The sequence below is a fragment of the Gymnoscopelus microlampas genome (assembly GCF_963454915.1).
Source record: "Gymnoscopelus microlampas genome assembly, chromosome: 15".
NCBI lineage: Eukaryota > Metazoa > Chordata > Actinopteri > Myctophiformes > Myctophidae > Gymnoscopelus > Gymnoscopelus microlampas.
The window spans coordinates 36343273-36355127 of record NC_139952.1 but is presented as its reverse complement, the minus strand read 5'-3'; the positions used below and the strand labels follow the sequence as shown (position 1 = coordinate 36355127).

The 11855-nt window shown below is 40.3% G+C and overlaps 1 protein-coding gene across 1 annotated transcript; it reads right to left on the bottom strand.

The window, feature by feature from the left end:
• Positions 1-327: 327 nt before the first annotated feature.
• Positions 328-11678, bottom strand: flot1a (flotillin 1a). The gene is made up of 13 exons (XM_084079983.1): positions 11632-11678; positions 8759-8815; positions 8225-8300; positions 7755-7845; positions 7423-7566; positions 7075-7194; positions 6228-6323; positions 5861-6013; positions 3934-4115; positions 2868-2913; positions 1725-1862; positions 708-872; positions 328-483 (listed from the first exon to the last, which is right to left on the bottom strand). The coding sequence occupies exons 2-13, from the start codon at positions 8802-8804 to the stop codon at positions 463-465; spliced, it is 1278 nt and encodes a 425-aa protein (XP_083936109.1). The 5' UTR covers positions 8805-8815; positions 11632-11678; the 3' UTR covers positions 328-462.
• Positions 11679-11855: the final 177 nt, after the last annotated feature.

Below are 11855 nucleotides of genomic sequence, written 5' to 3'. Positions count from 1 at the left end.
TGTTCCATTAACCACTTTAATATGCCCTCCTATACATATACTATTTTGCGATGAACATGTTGCGATGCTTGTAGATCAGCTATTTTCTGAAATAAATAAATACATACATAAATAAATAAATGCATAAATGCATAAATAAATTAAACATTTTGGAAAATCTTCACCTGACATACACAAAATAGGGACACCAGATTGAAAGTGGTTAAATAGCTCCCATTCATTTTATGTAACCTTTGAGGCGATGTTTGACGTCAGCCTCGTCTGCTGTGGCGTGCGCTTCACTTAACAGGGTACTATATAGGGACACACATCTATGCAAGTGCCCTAACACACAGAAAGGAAGAGAGAGATTAGGGTAGAAAGGGGGTTAAGGCTGTGTTAGTAGACACGTGTAAATATAGACACTGAGATAAGGCCAGTTGTTCCACTGGCCTGTCGTGGCTGAGGCTGGAACCCTTCTCTTCATTCTGTACGGGTGACCGCCTACAGGATGAATGGATTTGGGGGTGAGGAGGAAAGAGGGACAGAGAGAGATGGAGGAATCATTGTAAACGTGAAGTAATTGAGAAATCTGCTTTTGTGAGCATTCGTGAAATGACTTGTGTGTTTATTGTGTGTGTGTGTGTGTGTGTGTGTATGAGTGTGTGTGTGTGTGTGTGTGTGTGTGTGTGTGTGTGTGTGTGTGTGTGTGTGTGCACGCGCGCTACCTGGGAGATGCTGACTCCAGTCAGTTTCTCCACCGTTTCTGGGAGGCGTGTCATTATGTCCAGCACCTCTCCTGTCAGTTTAGCTGCGCCCACCTCTCCACCTCCACTGGAAATCATGGTGATCTTATGGGCTCTGGAAAGTGGCTTGCTGATCTCCTCTGCTATCTGGTGGGGAAATCGTGGGATATTAAACTAAGCAAATCTACAATTCATCACCAAGGCTAGCACAAAAAAAACAACTCAAAAGCAAGCGGCAAAATAAGAATATCCATAAAAGCCTATGTTCATTGATGAAAATTCATGGACATGATTCAAATTGTTATTGTCAAGTTATATAGACAAATCTCTCCCCTAAAAAGCAGATTGATTCCTATTGATACCCAAGTATGAATTTCATCACAGAGATTAGAGCATACTTGCTCAAGGGCACCTCACCATAAACTACTTCCTTCACTCACCAGCTCCTAAAAGGGATTACATCCTCCTGTCAATGCAATGGATCCAACCAGCAATCGATTAGTCATTATTCAGCGTTACTATTTCCAGACCAACCTTCCACCAACCTAATACATATATAACCATACTTATATCATATTCTACTATAAAATTAATTATCCTTTTTTCACCTCATGGGTTGTCCAATCTATCTTAAATTGCTCATGAGAATTGACCATTGGCATATGCACTACTGATGAAGATGATATTTCAATATTTGTGAACTCTGTATAGCTCAATTAAGATTCTATCCATCCTCATCCATTCACATGCATTTGTTTCCTTAGTTGGTTGATCAATCGATCTGTAATTGCACATTGACCATTGGCATATGCAGGGACGGACAAAGATTCTGTTTAACTTTTACGCAATTTAAGCAGTTTATTCAATTTTTTGCCACAGGCTATGACATATGTAGTCGTGGTCCCCAGTCTGCACATAGTTGAGGCGTGCACATCCCTGGGTAGGGCATGGACTAGAATTATATAAATCAGTTTGTCATGATGTTGTCTCATTGCTCACCAGAGGCAGTTTCTCCAGAAGCATGTCCACCATGGCTCCCTCCTTGTACTGCTGGAAGGCCTCTGCCTTCTTAACCATTTGCTCGGCCTCAGCACGGCCCTTAGCTTCCACGGCATAAGCCTCGGCTTCCCCTTTAACCTGACATAGATAATAAGGATAAAAAGTTTACTTTGTAGATAATTCATATGTTGCTTTTCCACCGCATAACCGTCTCAACCAGCTCACTGGCATTGTGGTAACGGTTAGACTGGGTGGTCGGGGTTCAATCCCTGGCCGAGTCATACTAAAGACTATAAAAATATAAATGGCACCCATTGCAATTCCTCACTGCTTGGCACTCAGAATCAAGGGGTGAGGGTATGTCCCTGCGACGACATACTAGCATCATGTCCAGGGGGGCGTACAGTACTTCGTAGTAGATCAAGCCGAAGCTGCCTCATGCTGAGCAAACAGAAGATGGGCTCCTGACCTGTGGGCCACATGGCTCGGGAACGGTTGGTTTCCAAGGCCTTTTTATATAGCCTCAGTTCGCTTGGAACCTTGAAGAAGGTGATACTAAAAAGTACCAGGCACTTTTGCCTAATGGAAAAAACGAAATGGCGGGATTTGGACCATTTCCATGCAGCAGAAAGGTGACTATAGACAAGTTGAATATAGACAGATATGTCTTTGGTTTACTGTAAGTCGATGACACATCTAGAGAGCTCAATAATAGAATTCATTCATCTGAGCGTTTACCATTGTACCTTCTCTCCAGGACATGTCATTGTAGCAAATACTGTTGATTAGTTATCAGCCGTTGATGTGAATGTCTTCTTGGTAATGGCATCATTTAAACAAAACAAATGTACCGCTAGCAGCCCCTAGAGACTGTGCTGCTCCTTGCAATCCCGACATGCTTAGAGCACTGCAATCTCAAAAGACGAGAGGCTAAAAATGTAAATAAATAAATAAGACTTTATAAGACTATTAGGGGCAGAATTGTGTTTATGCATACAGTAGCCTATATTCACGTACTGTACTGTACTGTATATTCACTGAAGGAGGTGCTAGAGGAAAGTCAACAGAATAAGAAGGGTTTATCCAGTCATAGTGGTGGTCGGGTGTGATGGAATTGTGTTGGAAGGGATCTATACGACTCACTCTAATAGACTCCGCTTCAGCTTCAGCCTCCATGATCAACTGCAGACTGGACAGGCCGAATGACAGAGGGACATACAGCCAAAGAGAGGAAGAGACATGGTTTCAGAGCTAGAAGACTGTTTTACTGTCATCATTATCATTACCATCACTATAAAATCGTGGTTTTTTTTGCAAATCTTTGCGAAATTTTTTAACTCAAATCTTTGCTTCAGGGGGGTCCCTGGAACAACATATTTTGAGATGGGGGTCCGTGGTCAAATACATATAATTTTGGGGGCCCTTGACATGAAAACGTTTGAGAACCACTGATAAAAGCAACATAAGTTAAAATAAATCGCTTTAAAAAATATATATTCAAAGATTTGCACACATTTTCACGATTTAAAAAAGAAATAGCAGATTTACAAGCTCATAGCGCGGCAGAAATATAAAAATGACACACAGATGCGTTCCCGATCTTAAAGGGTTACCATCATAATGCTTTTTAATGTCGAGAGAGAGAGAGACCGGTGAGATTTATCTGTACGTATAACCAGTGGTGGAAAGTAACTAAGTACATTCACTTAAGTACTGTACTTAAGTACAATTTTGAAGTATTTGTACTTTACTTGAGTATTTCAAATTTTCAGTACTTTTACTTCTACTCCACTACATCTCAGAGGCAAATATTGTACTTTTACTCCACTACAATTATTTGAAAACTTTAGTTACTAGTTACTTTTCAGATATAAATTATGATATTATGAAACATACATTTACCACTTTAGCCCTATTTTATACATAGGCTATTTGAAAATAGCCGATCTACAAGCTCACAACGCGTCGCGATGCGACGCGTTGTGAGCTTGTAGATCTGCTATTTTCAAACATTTTAGTACTTTTACTTTTGGTACTTTAAGTATATTTTAATGCCAATATTTGGTACTTTTACTCAGTACATTTTTAATTACGTACTTTTATTTGTAACAGAGTACTTCTACATTGCAGTATTGATACTTTTACTTAAGTAAAACCTTTGAGTACTTTTTCCACCACTGCGTATAACTCAGTTATCCGCCCTACTCACCGCCTTGCCTCAGCCAGTCTCTCCATTCGGTATCTCTCGGCCTCGGCTGGCTTCTTGACCTTGGCCTCCAGCTCCTTCTCCTTGCGGGTGATCTCCTGCTCCTGCAGCATGATCTGCTGAGCCCGCTCCACCACCTGCACCTGCATCTTCTCCTCCTCGATGCGCTGCTTGGTCTTTGCCACCTTCGTCGGCACATGGGTGGAGAGGAAGGGAGGAGCAAGAGCAAGAGATGTTTGAAAAAATGTCTATTATGGCCCTATATGTCAGGGTTTGTGTGTGCCTTGCTAATCCCAAGGTCTTTTCAGTGTACTGGGACCAGTGGTGGAAAGTAACTAAGTACATTTACTTAAGTACTGTACTTAAGTACAATTTTGCGGTATTTGTACTTTACTTGAGTATTTCCAATTTCCAATGCTTTTATTTCTACTCCACTACATCTCAGAGGCAAATGTTGTACTTTTACTCCACTACATTTATTTGAAAACTTTAGTTACTTTTCAGATACAAATTAAGATATAATGAAACATACATTAACCAATTTAACCCTATTTTATACATAGGCTATTTGAAAATAGCAGATCTACAAGCTCACAACGCGTCGCATCGCGACGCGTTGTGAGCTTGTAGATCTGCTATTTTCAAATATTTAGTACTTTTACTTTTGATACTTTAAGTACATTTTGATGCCAATACTTTTGTGCTTTTACTCAAGTAAATTTTGAGTTGTGGACTTTGACTTGTAACAGAGTATTTCTATATTGCAGTATTGGTACTTTTACTTAAGTAAAGAATTTGAGCACTTTTTCCACCACTGACTGGGACATGGTTGGAGAGTGGTGGCATTCAAGGATTGGGCCTCCAATCACTATAAAAGAGCCATCTTTCACAGTCCTTCCTTCTCTTCCACCTGGGCCACAGCCGAGCATGGCCATACAGAGCATTTTGTTTGTTTGATTCAAATCAGTTTGTTTGGCAGTTTAGTTTCCCTGCCAGGTTTTTGTTGGAGACATTTGATTTACCTATTTAAATTCATTATTCTATTTAATAAACGTATACATTTTTGCATTTATCCCTTGCCTGTTTCCCTTCTTTGTTGTGGTCTTGGAGCCGGACCATAACAACCACATAGACCCTAGCGTCCCTATTCTGGGGCATATCATACTGTAATAGGTGAACATTCGGCCAAAATATCTACATCGGCTATTGCAAAGAGATTTGGTGTGGAGGGAAAAGGAGGGGGCCAAGTATAGACGTCTGGGGGACCCCAGTCAACGAAGTATAGGGTTAAGAGACTCTTATTTGAAAAGACCATTTTGGATAGAGAGAGAGAGAGAGAGAGATAGATAGATAGATAGATAGATAGATAGATAGATAGATAGATAGATAGATAGATAGATAGATAGATAGATAGATAGATAGATAGATAGATAGATAGATAGATAGATAGATAGATAGATAGATAGATAGATAGATAGATAGATAGTTAAACAAGGCACCAAGACCAAATAAAGTCCATTAAGCCTTTAATATAGGGGTAGTTAAAATACCACCAACATGTTTCAGCCACATATGGCTTTCACCAGGGTGTAACAGTGAAGGCAAAAAACCCTGATGAAGGCCATGTGTGGCTGAATCATGGTATTTTAATAGGTTTGATATTTACTAGCCCTATATTAAAGGCTTTTAATTCTACGAAGAGAGCCTTGGACTTTCTTCATCTTTATTACATTCCCTCCCCAAATTGCTCTAAAGCACACCTGCATGTGAAGTAAAATATCATATTTATTCAGAACTACACAGCCCTCTTCTTGTTCTTTTATCTTTCAGTGTGTGTAATCATTATACAGTATATATTACCATATTCTTTTAGCAAACCCTCTTTCCATTTTTTTGCATTGTCCACACTAAACTAAATCAAGCCAAATACCTGCAACTGGTAGGCCATCTCAGACTCTGCCTTCTTGGTGTTGACCTCAATGTCATAGGCTGCTTTCTGCAGCTCATAATCTCTCTGCGCTCTGGCCATTTCGATCTCATTTTTATACTGGGAGGACACCTTCTCCTGCATGGCATGGGCCTCCTGTAGCGGTTGGGAGAGGGGGGGGGGGGTTGATGATGATGAGAGAAATGGACACAGAGAGAGAGGCAGGTGAGAGGGATCCATATAGAAAGTGAAAGAGAGACCGAGGCAGGAGTCAGAAAACAGACAAAGTAGCAATAATGTAGCTAGACAGGAGGATAGAGAGATCGAGAGAGAAAGCCTGGGTACCGAGGCTAGTCATGTCATGTCTCACCCTCATGACAGCATCTCTCTTGTTCTTTGCTTCGCCGATGCGGGCGTCTTTCTGAACCTGGGCGGTGCGGGCCTTGCCCAGGGAATGGAGGTAGTCCTGAGGATGAACAGAGACAGAGAGGGAGGTGAGATGTAATGTAAGAGGCACGTTGCGTGTAAGGCCATAGGTATATGGAAAATATATCCACACACTGCAAAAAGAAAAAAAATGCATTTGTGCATTACCTTCCCAAGGGAGTTTTAATTCCAGTGTAGAGCTAGCTTTAATTCACTCATTATTTTATCCAACAGACATGAACACGTCTACTCCTTGTTTTGTTTTAAATGCATACCTGTATGTACCATTGAGTGGTAAACAGGTGAACAGGTTTCTATGTAAGTCACACATAAAAACAGTTTTCATGTCTCTTCAATATCCTACATGTTTGTGAGAATACACTACAGAAGCTATAAGAAAAACACTTAATCAAAAGTAGATTGCATGCAGTATATACTGACGACATACAGTATTTAGTCAAATTAAGCACATGAGCTGAACAAAAAGATAACCAATGTTTTGGCTTGTGGCCTTCTTCAAGGATAGTGTACATGAAGAAATAAGAGTGTCTGTCAGTATCCCACACTTTATCCCCATTCTCTGACACATTCCTTGGTCTACGGGGATCTCAGTACCTGGGGATGGGGAGAACGGTTCTTCTCTTTCGCATTCTCTGCAGAGAATGCAAAAGAGGCCAATGTGGGGATTTGAACCGGCAACCCCTACCCAGGTCAGAAGCTCTCTTGTGGAACCTAATGCTACCCCCAACCCCATGGTTTGTGACTTGTGTCTGACAGTTGTGCTATATCACCTGGTCATCATGCACGTCTTTGAGTGTGTAGCTGACCACACTAATGCCCATGTTGACCAGGTCAGAGGAGGCCACCTTGAACACCTGCTCCGAGAACTTCTTACGGTCCTTGTAGATTTCCTGGAGGAACAACAACGTGGTGGTACAATCATGGTTACTGCACAGTGGACATACACAGAGACATATTTTGAAGATTAATACCAAAACAAATGCATGGAGGTACTTCTTTGGCCTACTACCAAGAAATGTGGCAGTGATCAGTTCAGCGGTTTGTGAGATTATATCCGGACAATCTCAGACACATACTGCACACACACACACACGAACAACCACTCAGCCAAGCATTACCTCAACGGTCAGATGGGCTATGATTGCCCTCTGGTGACCCTCTAGAGTTTCCAGTGCAATGTGAGAAATCTCCGCCTCGGACTTCCCCATGAACATCTGACAGGCTGCAGCCAGCATCTGCTTGTTCTGACCCTGGATCTTCATCTGTTTCAGCAAATCAAAACAAATGTTATGGTGTTGACCGTATATACACACAGTGGCCACATTACTTCATACTCGGGCGGGGGCGCTATCTCTTGTGTGTTATCTCTATCTCGCTATCTGTAGTGCGTGCGTGCGTGTGTGCGTGCGTGCGTGCGCGTGTGTAAGAGTGTATAAGAGTGGGTGCTGACCTGGGCTATGCCAGTGACTGAGATGGGCACTCCATGGCGTGTGTATACTTTATCACTCTTCACATTCAGCGTCAGAGTGTTCAGAGAGATCCTGGAGGAAGAGAGAAATTGAGTCTCTGAGTCTGTGTGAGAAAAAACTGAAAACTGAACACAAACAAAACAACAAGATCTGTGACACATAATGATATATATATGGTAACCGGAACGCTCGCCCCAAAACACACTCGCCCACATTTTTTCCGCGGACTGCTCGCCCCCAGCGGTTCTTGTACTATTCTTGTATTCGTTTTACTGAGGTTAAGGTTAGAAATAAGGTTATGTTCAGGCATGGTTTTACTGAGGTTAAGGTTAGGAATAAGGTTATGTTCAGGCATGGTTTTACTGAGGTTAAGGTTAGGAATAAGGTTATGTTCAGCGAGCGTGTTTTGGGGTGAGCGTTCTTGTACCTTGTAGGAGAATGGTGTGCTTACCTCTGGATCTTCTGGAAACAAGGGATAACAAATACTCTGCCTCCAGGCACCATCAGGGGCGGGGAACGCCACAACCCTTTTTGAAGAAGGAATAGAAAGGAACAAAGGAGTGCTAAGTGAAGGCAACCACCTGATTTATTTCTTGATTTAATGTCTCAATCCTCATTTCACTTAGCTTATAGGGCTGCAAAATAATGGCTAAAATAATAATAGTATTTTTTTGTAATATTTGGCAAACAAAATGAATCAATTCTACTCTTTGGATCATATACAGTACTTTTCAGGATTCAAATTCAAAAACAGCAAAAGTAGCAGATCAACAAGCTCAAAACGCATCGCTTCGCGCCGCGTTTCGAGCTTGCAGATCTGCTACTTCTGCTACTTTTGTGTGGCACTAATTTATGAAAAAATACAAAAAGTTAGAATATGGAGATAAGAGGTTCCTGCCCGACATCAACGATCTGTACAGCGTAACCAATACAACAGGTCTACAAACAATAAGGACAACGCTAGGGTGTGATGCTAAGTAATTACCTGATACCACCATAGCCTCATTGGGACCGCAGGTGTAGAACAACATGGTTGGAGTTTCTGGAAACAATGAGGGAAAAGAAAACAACAATATTTCCTCTGTATTTGTTCAGCATTTCTGCACCACCTAAACAATATATAGGTCCCGGCGCTGCTTTGCTTTGAGGCAGGTGAAATAGTATACAGTAGTTTTGACAAATTTCCCACTTAACCAGAAAGAATGGTAGCCCTATTGTACTGTATGCAGAACGTAGGCTATATATTTATATTAAAGCGGTGCACTATGTAACTTTTTTAATGAATAAAATGCAATTGTGTCCAATCTGTATGTAGAATATGTTAATATAATAGAACTCATACAATTGGGGTGGTTGTATTTTATCTCCCGGCTCTTCAAGTTCTATTGAGCAGTCTGCAATGTTAATGCAGGATGTGTTGCTGCAGTGTGCATGCTGTGTAGGGGCTAAGTACAAAGCTTATTGCCTATGACCACTCCTGTACTGATGAATGGGAATATATACAGTACACACACCCACACACACACACACACACACACACACACACACACACACACACACACACACACACACACACACACACACACACACACACACACACACACACACACACACACACACACAATATGAACATACTGTACTTAAGTAATTACAAGCAAAAAGAAGCATGTAGCCTACAGTTTGGGGGATACAGGACTACTGTAGGTCCACCCAACACATCTGCCTGATAACACTTAATTTGGTACAGTATATTATTATATTGCATTAATCTGGATGCTCTGCTTAATTAGGAGGGTAAAAAAACATTTCCAATCAAAACGTGGAAATTATATTCTAGATGTATTTCTTGATAGGCCTGCATGACACAACAACTCTCATATTTAATGTTTAATTTATTTTTTAAATAAACATTTCCAAATGAAATTCGCATTATAAAAACACACCCGGTACCTCAATTCCGTAAACGTTTTAACAGATTAAAGAGGACGAGATGGAGATTCTGAGCTGATCTGCAATAAGCTGCAAGGCTATCAAATCTATAGCCCTAGAATGGCTGTGATATTACATACATTTAGTGTATCCATAGGCATATAAATAATACATACATACATATTTGGAATACATGAAATGCATGTAATATCACAGCCATTATATCATCAATCTCTAAATCTCTAATACGCAGTAAACTCACAAAAAAAACATGATAAGCAATCATAAAGAAAACATATGATATCTTGTTTCAAAACAAGTAGACCTAGCATTAGTGGCACTAAACTCGTTGCTGAATACGACCCACAGACGCAATATTGTGTTTACATGATGTTGCTTAATTGATGTAGCTACTATACGTGAATAGATGCATAATTAACATAGATCCACTCACCAGTTATTAAAGGAATATGCTGCAAAACTGTATCTTGATGTTTAAATAGGTGCAAGATAGTTTCTAATATAATTACTTGTATTTATTTATTATTTTGTGAGGCTTGCTCCCAGACACCCCATTATGGTGGGCATGAGTCAGATACAGTGTTGCCAGGTTTTGTGAGAGAAATAAGCAAACAGGTCTAGGAAAACGAGCCCAAAAGAAGCAAATAATAGGTCACATGAGCACTTTAAACCTCTATGCGTCGGCTATTTGAAAATAGACAATCTACAAGCTCACAACACGTTACGATGCAACGCGTTGTGAGCTTGTAGATCTGCTATTTTCAAAAACTATTGCAATAAAAACTAAAAGTGGAATATTTGGAATATTTTTTGAAACATTCTAACACAAATGCTCCCTGGCACAAAACATTTTCATGAACATATTGGAGAACCACTGGTTTAAATTTTTCTTTTTTCTTTGGAAGCAAGCCTAAATAAGCAAGTATAATTTAGAAACAAGCCCAAACTAAAAAAAAATTCAAGCAACTTTACAGAAAAAGAAGCCCAAAGTCGCTTATAATGCGGCTACATGGCAACACTGGTTGGTTGTCAGGCAACTGATGACGCGATCAAACGTCAATGACCCCCATGGTTCTTCTGCCATCTAGTGGAGAAAAAGTGAACTAGAACATTGTTAGGTTTTTGACTGGACATCTCTGGCTTTGCTACAATCCTGTGTTTATGACACAGACTGGAGTTCCAAAACAAATGCTGCAATGATAATAATGGTAGGCTTTTTATACAGATTCTATTCTGTTCTGTTCTCTTGTCCCTCAGTGTTTCATTAAAGTAAAGTATGTCTTCCTTCTTTTAAATTCAGGAGCAATCACAATGTATGCTTATTCATGTACATTCAAGTCAATGTATTAAGACGTAATAGTGGGCTTCTATGCAGATGTATAGCATACCCATATTCTATTCTATTCTACTCTATTCTATTCTCTTAGAAGGGGAGGGGCTAAATGCACATCACACTGGGGGTACTTGAAATTTAAATTCTATTCTATTCTATTCTAATATGGAAACTCTCTGAAGTAGCATGGATGCCAGTGGTGTAAAACACTAAGTACATTTACTCAAGTACTGTACTTATTTCCAATTTTCTGTAGCCTACTTTTACTTCTACTCCACTACATCTCAGAGGCAAATATTATACTTTTACCCCACTACAATTATTTGAAAACTTTGAACACATTGTGAGCTTATATATCTGCTATTTTTATAAATGTTATACATTTGAAAACGTATGAAATGGGACATTGTGAATTTCTGCATAATGAGCAGGCCTACTTTCTACTTTTGGTACTTTAAGTACATTTTGATGTCAATACTTTTGTGCTTTTTACTCAAGTACATTTTGTATTCTGGACTTTTACCTGTAACAGAGTATTTCTGCAGTATTGATACTTAAGTAAGAAATGTGAGTACCTTTCCCACTAATAATATGGATGCAGTGACAGTCAGTGTGTATGGATGTTGTTGGGGGGCTCCAGCAGCATAAAGTGGGGTCCAGCCTCCAGCAGGGAAGAGATGACAGCACAACCCGGCACTCCCTGTCCTCTTCCGGCCCGTGGAAGTGGAAAAGAGAAACCCCTTTGGAAAATATTCTAACCTTAGCCAATCAGCAGCTGAGCTCCCACCACCGCAACCAA

Bases quoted from the DNA above. Each gene is read 5' to 3' on its own strand.
- flot1a (XM_084079983.1), bottom strand. From the start codon at position 8,804: ATGTTGTTCTACACCTGCGGTCCCAATGAGGCTATGGTGGTATCAG. The intron at 7,567-7,754 runs GTCAGCACCCAC...TTGCTGAAACAG, and splicing joins CAGTCACTGGCATAGCCCAG to ATGAAGATCCAGGGTCAGAA. The intron at 873-1,724 runs GTGAGCAATGAG...TTTCCCCACCAG, and splicing joins TTCTGGAGAAACTGCCTCTG to ATAGCAGAGGAGATCAGCAA.